The 17,516-nt window shown below is 42.0% G+C and overlaps 1 protein-coding gene across 1 annotated transcript in view; it reads right to left on the bottom strand.

Moving 5' to 3' along the window:
- The window catches only part of LOC118824174 (formin-2), a 77,046-nt gene extending 59,530 nt beyond the window's left edge, over positions 1 to 17,516 (bottom strand). Inside the window, 4 exon segments of the mRNA XM_036594154.1 lie at positions 2,933 to 3,108; positions 9,276 to 11,360; positions 12,915 to 12,987; positions 17,419 to 17,516. Coding sequence (XP_036450047.1) covers positions 2,933 to 3,108; positions 9,276 to 11,340 — 2,241 coding nt within the window. The 5' untranslated portion in view covers positions 11,341 to 11,360; positions 12,915 to 12,987; positions 17,419 to 17,516.

The raw sequence follows: 17,516 nt of genomic DNA, 5'->3' as shown, positions 1-17,516 counted from the left end.
AGGTTCTTCTTAACAGCTACACATCCTTTCAGACCCATAGCGCTGAGTCGTCTCTCACAGTGGAAGGATGGACAGAAACACCTGTGGATGTTTTCAGATCTGAAGCAGCTTGATTTTCTCCTCTCTCTCAGAGATGAAAGCTGTAAGTGCTGTTTATCTGATGGGGACAGTTTTGGTGTCTACCAGGTCTTCCAGGTTGGTTGTTAGGAGATTTTCTCTGTAGCTTTTAATCAGTTTTGATTTTTTCTCTTATTTTCTTTTGACTTTTCTCTTTCTTATGCAAGCATATTATCATATCTAATCTCCTGAAAAAACATCCTGAAAAATCAATAACTTGTACTTAATGGCTGTTTTGACTGCATATTAAATAAATGATGGGTGGTCTCTGACTTTCACACAGTAACGTATATGAACACACTGATTCATCAAAACACTAATAGAAACTCGTCTGCAGCTGTGATTGGTCGGGATATTCACAGCACACAGCAAAAAAAATGCTGTGATGGTTTACAGGGCTAATTTGCATATTGATATTCTGTGATATCAGTATTACACAGGCCACTATTGCAATAATGACTGTTGTGCAGATGTTAGTTTGATTTCTCTCTCTTTCCGTCTCACTGTGGTTCTTCAGCAGCGCAGCTGAGCTCCTCCTCCTCTCCTCTCCTCATCACAGTGAACTTTTTCGAGGTGTTTAATGAAGTGTTAGATGATGTGAGAAAACAGCTTTAATTTTAGCAGGTTTCTTCAGCTCTAGCAGCAGCAGCAGAAGGAACACAGCCTGTTTTCTTCATTAACACTGTGCTAGAGACGCCGGGGCTCTCACACTGTCAGCTGAACTAAGGGGATCTTAAAGGAATGCTGCCGTGCTAACATTGCTTATGACTTTTTTTGCTGGAATGGTTCAGTAAAAAAGGACATATTTACACAATTTACTACTTTACCCAGAGGCAGCTGATCAGCCAAGACATGCTAAGTGTAAATTTTGCTTCTTTAATTTAGCACTGGAGCTACGAGACTAACGTGGCTAACCAGAAGTAGAAGTAAATAGTCAGTCAAATTGTATTTGATTTATTTTTATTTATTCTCTTCTGTGAATAAAGATTTATGTTGTTTCTTGACAAGTCTGAGCCACCTTAACAAAGAGCTGGATGCGGGTTGAGAGAAGTTTTGGAGATGTACTTATAGAAAGGATTTGGGTGACTACTGACTTCTAGTGTTTGTTAACCATGTTAGCCTCGTAGCTCCAGCGTTAAACTAAAGAAGCAAAGTTTGGACACCAACTACATCTGAAGTAAGTGGAGTTTTCTTTTGGGTTTTCATTCCTTTAATCTTGCACTTTTGAAGGAACCATTCCTGTCTGTCAACAGTGGTCCTCTTGTCAGAAACTGACCAATGATGAACGGGGTAGAAGGAGAACAGATGCAGCAACATTTGGAGCTACAGTCTAGAAAGGTCGAGCGCATAAAGTGGCCAGTGAGTGGAAGCACAAGGTAGGTGTTTCCAATAAAGTGGCCAGTGAGTGGAAGTACAAGATGTTTCCATTAAAGTGGCCAGTGAGTGAAAGCACAAGCTAGGTGTTTCCAATAAAATGGCCAGTGATTTGAAGTACAAGGTAGATGCTTCCAATAAAGTGGTCAGTGAGTGAAAGTGCAAGTGAGGTGTTTCTAATAAAGTGGACAGTGAGTAGAACATGCTCAATCAGTTTCTATTGTCCTCAAAACTGCCCATATGCAGCTGTAAGTAAAGGGAAAAGTAAACTTCAGAACCTTCCAAAGCCAGGGCGTCTGCAGCTGCACACAGGACAGTAAACAAAGTGCCAACTCACACTTTAAGAGAACAAAAATACACACAGACCACTTTTTATGGTACAATCAGCTGTTTTAGACTTCAGAGTCACTGGACCTTCAGCAAATAGGCTCATAACTCTGAGGATGCAGAGAGTGTGTCGGAGTGGTCACTGCTTCTGACTTGATTCGACTCAGACTTGCACCTCAGACACTTAAAACTGGACTTGGACTCACACCTCAAAGACTGGAGACTTGACTCAGACTCGAACCTCAGAGACTCAAAACCGGACTTGGACTAGTACCTCACAGACTCAAGACTCGACTCACACCTGCACTTGGACTCGCACCTCAAAAAACTCGAGACTCTACTCAGACTCACACCTCAGAGGCTTGAAATTTGATTTAGAATCACACCTCAAAGTCGTGACTCCGATTCACACTTCAGAGATGCGACTCAGACCTCAAAAACCTGAGACTCGACTCAAACTCGTACCTCAGAGACTTGAAACTGGACTTGGACTAGTACCTCACAGGCTCAAGACTCGACTCAAACTTGCACCTCAGAGACTTGAAACTGGACTTGGACTAGTACCTCACAGACTCAAGACTCGACACAGACTCGCACCTCAGTGAGAGACTCTACTCGGACTTCCACACCAGAAACTTGACTCTGACTCACACACCAGAAACTTGAATAAGACTCGCACACCTGAGACTTGACTCAGACTCACACCTTAATGACTCGAGACTCAGACTTGCACAACAAAAACTTGACTCGGACTCACACCACAGAGACTCAACTCAGACTTGCACACCAGAAACTTGAATCGGACTTGCACTTCAATGACTCGAGACTCTACTTGGACTTGCACATCAGAAACTCGACTTGGACTCGCATCTCAGTGACTCAAGACTCAGGATTCACACTTCAGAGACTCAACTCGGACTCACACTTCAGAGGAATGACTTTGACTCACACTACAGAGACTCGTCACAGACACAGAGATCTTCCCAGAGACTCAAGACTCAACTTGGACAACCTTGAAGTGACGTGTGAACATCTCTGGACGCGAGTCAGCTCATAAATAATTCACTTCCAAAGCATTGAAATCAGTGAAACAGAATGAGACAGGAAATCTCACATTGAAAGCGGGTTTGCTGGCTGCATCACTTCCTGTGGTCGGCTCCCTGAAGCAGTCACTGAAGGGCTGCAGAATCCCAAGAGCCAGAATCCGTGAGCAAAACCTCTCAGCTTCATCATCGTCATCATCCTCACCAGCACCTGACAGCATACAACACCGCTCTAACAGAGTGCGGCCTGAGAGAAAGAGAGAGAAGAATTCATGACAGTTTTCTACAAAAATATGTTTTGTGGAACATTCAGCAACTGCCAGTGGCTTCTATTTAAACATGTAGTAGAAGTGTGTCAATTAAGCAACAGGGATTATATTGAAAAATGCTGGAGTTCTCCTTTAAAGTACTCCGGGTTGGAAATAAAACAGTGAATAAGGCTCTCGAATTCAGTCAGTGACAGAGAGCATATCTGCCTGTATCTAATAGTAACTCTAACAGGTGGAGCTCAACTGTGTAGTTTAATTTCCTCCCACTCATCTATCAGATAGAGACACATTCAATATCTCATTGGACTCTCAGTCTCTCTCTCTGCTCTGGCTGGGTGCAATAATCCTTTCAGAGCATCACTGAACACAAAGCTATATCAAGTCCTCCTATTATATTATTCATTAGCTCTCTGCTTCCTGTGGACAAGCTCACCACTGCTGAACTTATTCATCACTTCCAGTCCTCAGCACTGCCCTGTTTTAATGACTTTCCTGCTTTAATGTGTCTGACCAATGAAGGCATTTAGCTACTGTGTTCTGCGTTTTAGCATAGGAAAAAACTACCCCCGTGCAAATCTGTGGGGAAACTACAGGGCATTCAGAGAAGACCTCATGATTTCTGCGAAAAAAGGCAATGTCTGTAATTGCTAGTTCATTTTAATTCAATAGAATTATGATGTTTGTTGTACTTATTATTGTAGTAATACTCTTATTTTATTGTTTAGCTTTGGTAGGAAACTGAAGGTTGGGTCCCACCTTGAAACGCTCAATGGAAAATGACCCAATCAGAATTTTTTTCTCTGTGGGATCGAAGTAGAAACAGCCAAGTGAGCACTCCCATTAGTTGGGACTTCATGAGATGGACCGAAGGCCTAATGCATCATATTAACCATTAACAATACTATACTATCATGTTTTGATTTTGAATAGATGGGATCAATTTTTGAGAAAAAAAAGTCACTCTAGGAATTCTGGAAGTTCTAGATATTTTGACTGTGAAGTGGCCGCCTAACCAATGTGTTTCAGTCAGTTGTTAGGAATGGAAAACAGCGGCAGCAGCTGGTCACCAGCAAAACCAGCATATGTTGTGTTTTGATGCTGGTATGCTGGCCAACCAGCATGACCATGCTGGGGTGACCTGCCAAACCTGAACCAGACCAGCACTAGACCAGTATAAACCAGCACTGATCAGCATGAAATGCTTGCTGGTCTGTGCTGTTTTTTTCAGCAGGGATGCCAGGACTCACTGTAAAACTGCTACAAGATAAAATATATGTTAATATCTCTGTTCCAAGCTTCAACTAAAACACTGAATGTTTTTTACAAGCTTCAAATGACGGTATTTAATCTAGAACAGCTAAAAACAATTCATATGAATTGTCATTAGCTTAGCACTAGCATACTACCAGAATCCCCTTAGAACCACTAGCAGGCATTAGCATTATCTTAAAGATGTTTTTAGACAGAATTTTAACATTTATGTCCTGAATCTGAAGACACGGTTTGCCACTCATGCAGACTGATTCCAAATTTAATCATGACGTATCTAGTGTAAAAGTGACCAGTAAGTGGGGGTGCTTAGGGGGGTGTGACATAATCAATTACCGTGCCACACACCCACAATCCGATTGGTCACCATGTAGCATCTAGAATGTGAGATCAGAGAGGATGTGCATCAGGGGTCTGATGGGTCAGTTATTTGTATATATCGTTGTCTCTCACCTCATTTTGGTGCAGTGTGACACATTTTGTTTGATGTAAAAAAAAATGGGAAAAAAGGTAAATTATTTTGCATGATGTCATCATTCATGTCATGTAAAAGCTGCTTAAAACTTCTTCCTACACCCCTGAAAACGACAGATAAGTGAAAAATCGAATTTAAAGAGTTTTCTACTTTGACCAAATGTGGGCAATCAGCCAAGACATGTTTGCTGACCAAAGTTTGTCTGAGACATGATTAGTATCTGAGGTTTGTTTCTTTAGTTTTACACTGGAGATACAAGGCTAATGTAGCTAAGGAGTAATGGACGCTAACCCTTTAGCACTGTGTAAACTGCATGTCTAAACCACCACATACATCTTAAACCATGTGCAGTTGTTCAGTATCTCTAATAGACTTGCCTATGTGGTTTCTGACGCTGTATGACACACTGATATCTATAAAAATATAAAAATAATGTCACATTGATAAAGTTGCAGCAGCCATCTTGAGGCCTAGATTGTGTCCATGCTTGTGTCCATGTTTGTAGATAACCTTTGTTGTACAATGTCAGAAACCACATAAACAAGTCTAAATCAGATTACTGAACAACTCCACACAGTTTTAGGTGAGTGTGTGGTGGTTTAGACACGCAGTTTACACACGGCTAAAGGGCTAGCCTTCATTACTTGTTAGCTACAGTAGGACTATTAGAGATTTGCACACGGTTTGAGGCAAGTTTGAGGCAAATGAAGGTTTGATCACTTCCTGACGGGTGTACCTATATGTCCAGACCCTGCACATGGAGTAAAAGGGGCAAATATCTTAACATCCCCACATTCACAATGTCAAATGATTACAAATCATTAGAAATCATGGATTACAAATGATGAGAACCCACAAAGAAATATATTCATTTGGCCATATTGCTCAGACACCCCTCGTGTTATTGCACTCGTTGTGGTAGTGGAGTGGAAAAAAAATAAATTGACGATAATCCACACAGATTATGAACAAACAGCAGCCTGAGAGCAGACCCTGGCAGACTGGATTACGCTCCAGATTATCACTCACAGATTGCTGCCTGCATTGCTGATGAAGTAACTGCTCACAGGATGGTGCACAGCTTTGCTCTTAGATGCTAACATAACGCTGCTAATGCCTTAGCTTGCCGAACAACAAGCTGAATATACATCCAGCAGAGGTCTAGAGGCCCCCAGAGCCCTACACTGTAACCTGTTTTAACATTTCCATACTGAATACTGCATTACAGCCCACTGTCCCCTAATGAGCCTGACTATCAGCCTTGTTGCTGCATGCTAAAGCAGTTATCTTCACATTTACTAACATTGTTTATCCTCGGGTTAAAATCTGACCCCAGCGATTTAAACCTCTGGGAAGATCTGTTGGGATTTCTGTTTCCCCTCCCTCACGCAGTGTGAACTATCCATGGTTCTCGCACTACTACAGGTGTGGGTATGTTAGGTTAGGGCTCTAAAGCAGCTTTCATGTAATACTGAGCTCAATATCATCCAAAACAACTAAAAAACGTATGATATTTCTTATGTTTTTCACAGCTAAAACAGCCTGAGGTCTAACTGACCCCAGTGAACACGGATGGGCACAAAATGTGTACACTGAAAACAAATCATGATGTTATTTTTTTGTTTACCCAGTTGTCCACATTAAATTTGGAGAAGTCTTTAAATACGAAGCAAAAAATTGTCAGTGATTTATTCAGCCGTCTGAAGGAGATGGAGACCGCCTGTCGTTTTCAGGTTTTCTTTGTGACTTCTTTGTATCAATTATGTGAAAATATTGACATACTACATAGATAACAAGAATATAAAACAATTCTTACTGCAACAAACACAGCTGCAGTGGCAACAGTGTTGCTTTTTACTGCTTGACTCCTTCTGATGACTCTCTTGACTGGTTCTTCATCATAAACGTCACACTTTCTTGTGCAAGCACTTGAGAATTAATCATAGTTTGAGTGTCTAAACTTGGGTTAACAGAGAAAGTTGTGGAGTGCCATTATGAGACAAATTAAATGCCATTCTACTTGTTAGGATTTGTGAGGCTAAAACTAGGTTGAGAACTCTAAGTTGAACAAGCTTTGTGAGACAGACCCCTGAGCTTATCTAGAGGCTGGCAGAGTAAACAACAACAAATAAACAAATATAGTACTGTGCAAAATCAGAGCCAACCCTTCATTTATTTAATTTCCAGTCAAAATGACCTTTATGTACAACGTATTCTTTTTCCACAAGCCTCAACAACTTAATATAATTGGTCAGTGTTTAGTGTGTCCACTCTTTACCTTTATTACAGCTTCCATTCTTTTCAGAAGTTCAGTCTCAGAAGTTGGTTTATCATTTTCTGTTTCTCACGATCCAAGTAATCTTAAACACTTTTACAGTGATGTTGAGGTCTGGACTCTGGGGTGGTAAGTCCATTGTTCAGCTTCTTTGTTTGATGTGTCTCCTTTTCTCAGTGAGGTTCTTCTTGACAGCTACACATCCTTTCAGACCCATAGCTCTCTCAAAGATGAAAGCTGTAAGTGCTGCTTATCTGATGGGGGCAGTTTTGGTGTCCACCAGGTCTTCCAGTTGGTTGTTAGGAGTCAGATCAGATTAAGATTAAGTGACCCATATTAGTCCCACAGTGGGGAAATTTCACCTCCGCAATCTAACCCATCCGTGCAGTGAGACACCACATACACACTAGTGAAGACACGCACCAGGGGGCAGTGAGCACACTTGCCCAGAGTGGTGGGCAACCCTATCCACAGCGCCCAGTGAGCAGTTAGGGGGTCATGTACTGTCGGCTCAGGGGATCAAAAAGGTGACCTTTCGGTTGCCTAACCTCCAGCCCATGACAGCCCCAAAGGGCAAAGCCTCCCCGTCGGGGAATCGAACCCCGGTCTTCCACGTGATAGGCGGAGATACTGTCCAGTATACTAACAAGGACGACTCTCCACTATGCAAACAAGGAGGAGTCCCATTTTTTTGTAGCTTTTAATCATTTTCCCTTTAGAAATACATACTGAGAAATGAATAACTTACTGAATGAATAACATACTTTATGGTCTTTTGACTGGAACTTACATAAATGAAGGGTGGTCTCTCACTTCTGCATAGTACTGTATGACTGCCCCCCCTCCTCCAGTTTATCCTTACATGACTACTCAGTGCACTTGTTTGTGTATATATGTGTGCGTGCAGCTTCCTGTGACATTCAGACCCATTCAAGCAGAATTCCACACGGCTCTTACTTAACCAGGGGCCTTCGTGTGTGTATGTGTGTGTGCACTGGGTGCATGTCTGAGAGTCAGACTTTGTGTGTTTTGACATCACTGCTCTGAGCTTGGGGCAGGAAAAGAGAGAGAGAGTGAAGAACAGAGGACAAGATAACAAGCCCTCTGTTCTACTTTCTTTCATTGTGAGCAGTATGCACTGGAATTCCATTATACCTAATGCTTTCAGTCTACAAGAAAAAAATGGCTCAATACAACTAAATATAATGTGTTAATGAAATATTAAGATATTAACTAGATATACCACAAATGAAGGTGTCAGTGATTCATTGAAATCTTTTATTTGAAGTGGAATTCCACTGATTTCCCAAATTTTTCCCAAAGACACTGAAATGCTCTGATCCAGAGAAACTTACCTTAACTCAGATTTCTTTACAGTGGTGGTGATGGGAACCAGAGGTCACAATGCCCACAACACAAATATAGACATTTTATTTACTATGCAAAACCACCAGTGAACCTACATGTGTCTTCTGAGTTTAAATATGAAATACTGATAAATGTAAAATGATAAATTTGACAAAATAACTCTTTTGGGGCTTTGCAATGCCCTGCATGTATCTCTCTGCCATGTAAGTATTTTACAAATATGTTTTAGGTCAAATCTGATCTCAAAACTATCATAAAACAATGTCTTAGAATATTGGTTAACGTATTCATTCATACTATTTCATATAATAACTTCCTGTGAAGGAACTTTTAAAGGGATACAATTTTTCGTCTGGTTCCTATCACGACCATTGTGAACAATTCGGACTTGGTTTCTCTAGAGATTCCCTTCAGTCCACTCTGAATGAGTTCATTATGGAATTACTCTGAAATTTTGAAAAGTTGATGGAATTCCCCTTTAAGGTGATACCACATTTTTGGTCATAAGCAGAAGAAATATTTCATTATTATTTTAATTTGGTAACAAGTTGGCATCATTCACATTTTTACACATTTTGCCATTTATTTACCATTGAAACATACTCTGATCCTGTCTGAACAGAATGTAAATGAAATGTAAATGTAGTTCATTATGTAAGTAACTATGAAATTAATTGTTCAATTCTGTAATAATGTAAAGTATATTGAAAGCAAAGCAAAGCGTTGATGTACTGTGAACGTCAAACCTGCTGTCTCACCTGAAAACACATCCTGAAATGAGGCTCCAGAGTTTGCCTGGAAACAGGAGGATACCCGGTGGGGTCCGAGGGTCAGGAACCCCCTTTCGGCAAGCTCAGACCGCCCATTTACAGTCCTGTCCCAGTTGCCGTGAAAACCTGCCGTGCCTGCAATGCTGCAAGAGCGCTGTCTTTGGGCTCTCCACTTCTCAGCTCTGAATGACCTCTGAACTGACCCCTGGCTTAGCTCTTGGCTCGCTCTACGGAGGCACCTGGGGCTTGGGCCAGGAGAATGTGGAGGAGAAGAAAGCTGCCTAGTAGTCGTCTTCACGTAGGACGGCTGGATGGTGGGGTAGGGTTTGACTCCAGTGGATGCACTGGAGGTCCTCCGGGGCCATGCCCCTGGGCCTAAAAGACTCTCAGACAACCACTGGGTCAGTGACGTCCCCGGCCCTTCCTCTTCCACGCTGATGTCATCATCTTCACAGCGCTCTATATTCAGGTCCACACTGCTCACACTCTTTTGCGGCACAAAAATCACTCGGCTGACTTTAGGCCTGAGGTCCCCAAGCTGCTCAGCTGAGCTTAGGCTGACCTCCAGACTCTGACTCAGGCCGTGGGGATACTCCTCAACCTGAGAGGACAGAGAGGAACTCTCCCCCAAGCGCTCCTCAGCGCTCTCGTAGGACGTGCTGGTTGTTGCGGTATCCTGGATGCTGTAGTTGCTCACAGTTTTAGTGACACTTTGAAGGCCATTAGGACTTTCCAGTGATGCAGGTGCAGTTTTACTTTCAGTTCCTCCAACTCCAAAGTCCCCTGAATAAGAGTGGGGTATCAGTTTACTATCTGTTTCTGCAGCACAAGAAGCTACTGCAGTCTGGTCTTCATGACATCCATCTTCACTCTTGTCCCGTCCACCTTCTGCCGCCACATCCCGCCTGATCTCAACTTGACACTCAAGTTGAGTCTGACCCTCTCCATCCGTGAGGTCCCCTGACCTCCATCCTTTCTCCCCCACTATGCCATCCCCTTTTAGAGGCTGATGATGTAGGCTGATGGTCCTCTGGATGTCAGCCAGCAGGTCCTGAGCCTCCGTGGCTGAGTGGAAACTGTAGAGATCTGTATCAGACCCTGACCCATCTTCTTCTGTGGTATCCATGGTTGATTCCCTGCTTCCTGCTGCCAGTTTATCTCTTTCCAGATCACTGTGAAGTTTGAGACCCTCAAAATCATCAGCCGACTGGAAGCGGTCAGTGCCTTGAATCCCTGTTCCCTCATCCAGCACATCTTCTCTAGACACTGTCTTGCGCGAGAGCCCCTTCCGGATGCGGATGCTGGAGAAGACGGAACTCTTGGAGCTTTCCGTCTTGGGTTTCTTCTTGGCTGAGTCGCTGGACCACTTTCCGGCTTTGCCCTGGGACTTTGGCTTGCTCTTTTTTGAGCTTTCGGGGTCTCTATCATCAAGACCATCCTTAACTGTCTCTGCCCTTTTCTGCTTGGCCTCCTGGTTGCCCATGTTCCTCAGCAGGCGAACCCCCTTAGCAATCAAGCCATGCTGAGAGCGTTCTTGCTCATGCTTGCTCTCCCTCTGCTGCTGCTTTTGCTGCTGCTCCCTCTCTCTCTCCTCGCTCCCTTTCTCTCTCTCTCCCTCCCTCTGTAATCCCCCCCTCCCTCTCCCTCTCTCCACACTCGGGCACAGCTGTTGCGATGATGCATGCCGTGATGCCACGGCGGAAGACGGATCTAGGCACGCCTCTCCCTCTCTCGTGTCATCTCTCGTGTTCTCTCGCTCTCTCTCTCTCCCCCTCCCTCGGACATCTGCTAGTTCTGCTGACTCGCAGACTGGGCTGCTGGATGAGCGAGCAAGCCGAGGATGCTCAACGCAACCCAGTGGGGCACCAACTTCTTCTAGTTTCTGATAGGACTCTCTCTGCAGTTGCTGACGTTGTTGCAGTTGTTGCTGTTTCCTAATGAGGTTTGTGAGGCTGCTTTTTCTCCTTTCTCGATCCCGTTCTCTAAAGGGAGACGAGTGAAAGCTCTCTTGCAGCATAGGAAGCTGCGTCTCTATGGTCCGAATGGTCTGCATCTTGCCTTAGATGCACACACCTGTACACATAAGCATGTAGAGAATGGTCACCTTAAGAGAACATACAAATAGTTGCTGGCAAAACTGTGTGATTAACCTCCCCCAAAAAATATGAGCAACAGTTATGACTGTACAGTGGGGTCCAAAAGTCTGAAGTAACTAGTGAAGATGCTTTTATTTTGCATTCGTCTGTATAGAAGTTTTAAATTACAAATTAATATCTGCATTACAATTTGTGTGAATTGTAATCTTTGGAATACTGACATTTTGAAAACTGCCCCTCTTTTGCTTTAATGACAATGTGCACTCAAGCTGGATGTCAGTTTGTGCCAAAACCTCTCATGAGCAGATCCCATTGTCTGAACATGAGCTTCATTAGAAGAAATTTTTGTACAGGCCTTAACATGGAAAATGGGACAAAGCTTACATTTGCATAGTAACCTAGAAATAATGCAGTTCGTTGTACTTGTCTTCTTTCTTGCATTCAGTTACAAAACTGTCACTGGGGCAGCCCCCTTCTTGTCACTACCTTAAAGGGTACATCTTAGTACCTTTAGTCAGGGAACATAATTGTACCATAATCCATTGAAATTATATTTCCTTTGCTGTACTGACTCCACACACCCCGTCTCGTCTCCAGGCTTTTTATTTTATTGTTCTGTTCTTAACATTAAGATATGATAAAGTATAAATACATACTTTTCACCTTAAAACACTTTTTTAAGGTTCACAATTAGACCTTAAAACCCCTGTAGTACCTTTGATGGTACATTTACATTGTTTATACCTTGATGAATGAAAAATGTACCTGCACAGAACCTTTATTTCTAACAATGTACTTGACTTTTTTTCTTAGTCTTTTCTTAGACTTTCAATGTGATCTCAGACTTTTGGACTCCACTGAATGTCTAACAATCCAAGTTGATATACAGTCTATATCCCAAACACAGTAATGTTATCCGATAGAGATTAAAGTCAAATTAAAGTACATTTAAACATCTCACCGTACACCTATTGATATCTGTTACTTATCTGGTCTATATCATAAAAAATGAATTTTCCTCACTTTTTTTGAAATACAAGAGTTTGACGTAGCATGTAGATAGTGCTAAAGTTTCAAAGCATACTGTTCTCTCCCCAGTCCGGCAAAAGCATCCTAGCTTTTATTAATCGTTTTTGTGATGTCATTTGCCTATTCATATGTCTGTTTACAGCACTTTAGCCCCAACTGTTCATGCTGTGAGGTTATAAGGAGTGTTTCAGCATGGACTGCTTTTTAAATGAGGCACAATACAGGGCAGCCAGTCAGTTCTGTTGTATTTATATAGGTAAAGCAGCCTTAAAGGTACAGCCTGGGGATAAAGAGAGGCTGGACAACGGCCAAGTCAAAAGGTATCATAAATTACTTTTTTAGTACATAAACCCATACAAGTGTCATAAGCGAACCTTAAGGGAAAAAAATTAAAAAACAAAAAAATGTAGGATAAAGGCCCTTTAAATATGCCTGTAACGCTAAAATCTACTGAGCTCCAGCCCCCATTTCTCTCTCTCTATTTTATACTATTAACACTGACCTGAATGTGCCTCGGATTCACTCAGTAGAGATGGAGGAAAGGGGAAAGCTTGTGGGGTCTGCACTGCCTTTGCCTTTAGAAGAGAAAGAAAAGAAGGTCATGTGACTTCTGTGTTAAACCTCCAGCAATAGTATGAACACAGTAATGATTTCAAAGCCTTTTGCACAGGATTATCGGTCTAGCATGCTGCATCTATTTGCTTGAGAATATTTTCTAGGTGTAATCTGGGTTAGAAGTATAAGCAGTCGTGGAGGTTCATCTCTAAAATCGTGTTCGTGTGCATGTGTGGGGAAGCCTTCCAGCCAAAATCTGATCTGATCTGAAAAGACAATGAATAGCAAAGGTTGGATGCAGCAGTGATTCAGTGCCTACATAGCATCACGTGAGCTAGCAGGCTGCTCTCATAAACTGCTGTGTGACTCTGACTAAAGTGTTAGCTCAGAAGTCATGACATCACACTTCCACACACATGAACAGCACCCAGCTTCAGAATTACACACTGATCTCAGTCTTTTAAAGGAACAGCTCAGAAAAAAATCAACATGTTTGGCGTTTGAGGTTTGCTTTTTCAGTTTTGCACTGGAGCTACGAGGCTAATAAGCTAACAAGGAATGAAAGCTTACCAATTAGCATCATGCTGTCTGATCTAATACTGTGTTATTTGTCATGTTATTGCAGTATTCTGTAGTGCAGCATCAAATCCATCAGCCTCATTAGTTTGACAAAACTTATCATTTTACATTTTTATACGTTTTCATTCATCATCGTTCTTTCACTACAATTCCCAGCATGCATTACGCAAACACGTTATATAACCATAGACCACTGTAGTCATGTCGTCATTTTGTAGTCAGCGCTATGCTCTTATGCCCATATTAGGGTCTAAGCTCCATTTCTCTATGGCCAGAATGAATAGGGTTTTTGAAAAATTGCCTCTATCGCTCCCTGTGTTAAATAAAAATGTTCAGAACCCGATACGGTTTGTCCTGTGTATATTTTTCTCCTGAATACCACTGGATCCTCTGAATTACCAGGTCGTAAAGAGCTATAATACTAATATTGCTACATGCGAGCTAAAGCTACTGCGCATCAATTTGATGTCACCGAGCTACACGAAATTAAGGCGGGCTGTGCCGGTGCTCTGACCGCAGCGCTTAATTACAGGTATACCCGTAAATAAAATGGGTGGGATATTTTGATAGACTAAAACTACTTATCAAAAATACTACCCGTGTAAAAACTACGAGGCTGAATTAATCTTCTTTTTTCAAAGCTTCTTGTTTGAATGTTCCCGTTCCACCTTAAATGGTGCCGCAGCTGTGACTAGCTATCACAACCATTAGCAAACAAGACAAAATACTGACCTGTTAGTTCGGTGAAACCGCAAAATTAAGTTAATGTTACTCAGCTGTTAAGCGGAATGGAGAAACCTCCTCATATCAGGCCTTTCAACCCTCCATGAAGCTGAAGTCAGCTTCTTTTTGCCGGCTGCTTGTTCAGATTTCCCCGCTCCACCTTAAATGGCGCAGCAATTTAGAACGTGACTGCAGTACCACTTAAGGTGGAACGGGAAAAGTCGAACAAAAAGCTGGCGAATGTCCTCAGAAAAATGTTACTGGCATTAAAATAAAAACTAGGATATTCTGAAAGCCTAAATCAGTTTATCAGGAGGTGAAACCTGCTTAACGAGGCTGCCAGTCTAGTGACGTGAATTCAGTGTGCAGTAGTTTTAGCTCACATGCAGTAATATTCATATTTCAACTCTTTACGACCTCGTAATTCAGAGGATCCAGTGGTGTTAGAGAGAAGAATGTTCACAGGACAAACCGTATCGGGCTCTGAACATCATTATTTAACACAGGGGGCGATAGAGGCGATTTTTCGAAAACCCTATTCATTCTGGCCATAGAGAAATGGAGCTCAGACCCGGAGTTCCTAATATAAGAACATGGCGCTGACTACAAAATGACGACACGACTACAGTGGTCTATTGGGAATCCCTGTAGTGCCAACCAATCCTGGCTGCTAACCTGGCTGAGCTACAGGCTGATAAATATAACCCAGCTAGCATTAGCATAACTCTTACCATCAGTTTTAGAACAAAGTCATAGAAAACAGTAATTCTGTGTTTATTTAGAGCAAAATGGACAACAGACACAAGACTTTAACCCTTTCAGCCACAGAAAAGGAGCCAAACTAAGGTAAGATATCTAGCTAGCTATGGTAGCTACCTTGCTAACTGTAGCCTTTAGCTTCTTGTGCGCCTCTTCTGATGAGTCATTTCTGTCATTAGAGTAATCCGTTCTCTCCATAGTAATGATAATTTGAAAACAGTTACTACAGCTGTGAGGCTGTGATAAGACATTTAGCTTCCTAACAGTAAAATTAGCGGGGAAAAAAATCAAGAATTCAACCCAAAGCAGTTGTAGTTTTTCAAAAGGTCCTCCCAGCTTTAAAGGTGCAGTGTGTAAGATATATGGGGGGGGTCTATTGGCAGAAATAGAACATAGTGCACAAAACCCTGTTTTCATTGGTGTATAATCACCTAACTATGACTCATTGTCTATTCTTTAGCTTAGAATGAACTCTTCATATCTACACAGGGAGCTGCTCTCTTCTAACAGAGGCTGCCATGTTGTACCACCATGTTTCTACAGCAGCCCAGAAACCAAACCAAACACTGGCTCTAGAGGGCGCCTTTTGCAATTTTACATTGAAGTTGCAGCTACACAGAAAGAAGAATCAGTGGTTGCTGTCGGTGCTGCCTAACCATTTCGTGTTCTAAGAAGTTTGAGAACCCAAATGTTGACAAATTATGGAGCCCTGCTGGTGAAATCCCATATTTATAACAATAAGGCATGGCCACAGCTTGTAAGCTGTGGGAACGAGATAATTAAGTCATTAAGTCACAACTACGTAAGGCGTGGGAACAAGATCATACCTTATTAAGCTGTGAGGGATCTCGTTCCCACACATTACTAAGTCATGGCCATGACTTAATTATTTCGTTCCCACGCCTTACTAAGTCGTGACCACGGATTATTTTTATTCATACGGGATGTCACCAGCAGGGCTGTGTAACAAATGGAGGACCATACTTATTATGTAGTACACGAAAAAGCAAATGAGTGTGAATTGGGACAGACGATGGCAGAAGACAAGGATAAACATTGGTGGCCTTTCCCAGATAGGAATCACTGAAGAAGGACAAATGTCTTCAGAGTGACGCTGAAGTTTCGTTTTCTGCTGGACAGCTAATTTAGTGTACTAATCTACCTGATGGCCATCGTATGTTCTACTGCACACTTGGAAAGGGAGGGGTGAGGGAGGGGTATACAGTTGGTTGCAATCTGCAATCTCACCACTAGATGCCACTAAATCTTACACACTGCACCTTTAAGATACATAATCAGATGGGTTTTTTTCAGACTTTAAAACTGGAAAATCTCACTCTGGAGCCGTGGTTCTCAACCTGGTCCTCAGGACCCTCCAGACAAGTTTTTGCTCCAACCTAACTAACAACACATAGTGATGAAGGAAAAATGTGGACTGCCTGGGGGGCCCTGTAGACCGGATTGGGAAACACTGGAGTGCTGCGGCACTCTGAACAGCATTCAGAGTGGTTTGATGCAAAATAGTTTATTGTAGAGAAACTATCCAACTCACTATTCAGCTTACTTTACTTTCCAAAACCACCATTGAGCCCACATGTTTGCTGAGTTTTGTATGTAATGTTGGTAAAATGGTGGGAAAACTCTGAAAAATTTCTGTCAGGACTATTTTGTCTTGCCACATTCTGCATGCATTAAAAAAAAATGTAAGCAAAAAACAGTGTAAAATAATGTCTCAGACCTCAAGCAGCATATTTATGACAGTTTTGTGCAGTAACTTTCTGTGAGGGAGCTTTTTGAGGTGGACGTCTGGTTCCTCTCACCACCACTGTGAACAATTCTGACTCGCCAAGTTTCTTGTGGATTATTTCACACCAAACCACTCTGAATGACTTTGTTTACATCTTAACCATTTAATTACAGACATTTTGGAAAATTTGAGGGATTCTCCTTTAGGTAACCTCTAATAGACTTGCTTATGTGGTTTCTGACACTGTATGACACTGTTATCTATAAACATGGACTAAAGTACAAACAAATGTCAGTCATCAGCATGGCTGACACTACTGTTTTCAGTTATGCAATGTATTTTTGACAATGACTGCATTTGTTATGAAGGCAAAATTGTGCAAATTAGATTTTTTGCTGAACCGTTCCTTTAAGACTGACGCTTACGTAGGCAAAAATGAACAAAGTGGCTGCCATGAATAACATTAACACTGACTTGAAACTGAAGTTAGCTTGAATCTGATTGAGATCTGCTGCAAAAAAGTCATTTTTACACATTCAACTTCTTATTCAGTTTAAACTCATTGAAAAACTTCCATCTGGATCCTAAACAAAAAGTACATGGAGGATAAAAGCTGCTTTAATCTGTCAGTAAATCAACTCACCGCTTTAAACTGCTGACCGGATCCCAGAGAGAGCGAGAGAGACAGAAGAAAAGAAAGGAGGAAAGAAAGACAGCAGAGAGTGCTTGACTGTATGGAGT

This window comes from Colossoma macropomum, unplaced genomic scaffold (assembly GCF_904425465.1).
Source record: "Colossoma macropomum unplaced genomic scaffold, Colossoma_macropomum, whole genome shotgun sequence".
In the NCBI taxonomy this organism is placed as follows: Eukaryota; Metazoa; Chordata; class Actinopteri; order Characiformes; family Serrasalmidae; genus Colossoma; species Colossoma macropomum.
The sequence above is the reverse complement of the archived record's forward strand: the minus strand, read 5'-3'. Positions and strand labels throughout refer to the sequence as shown.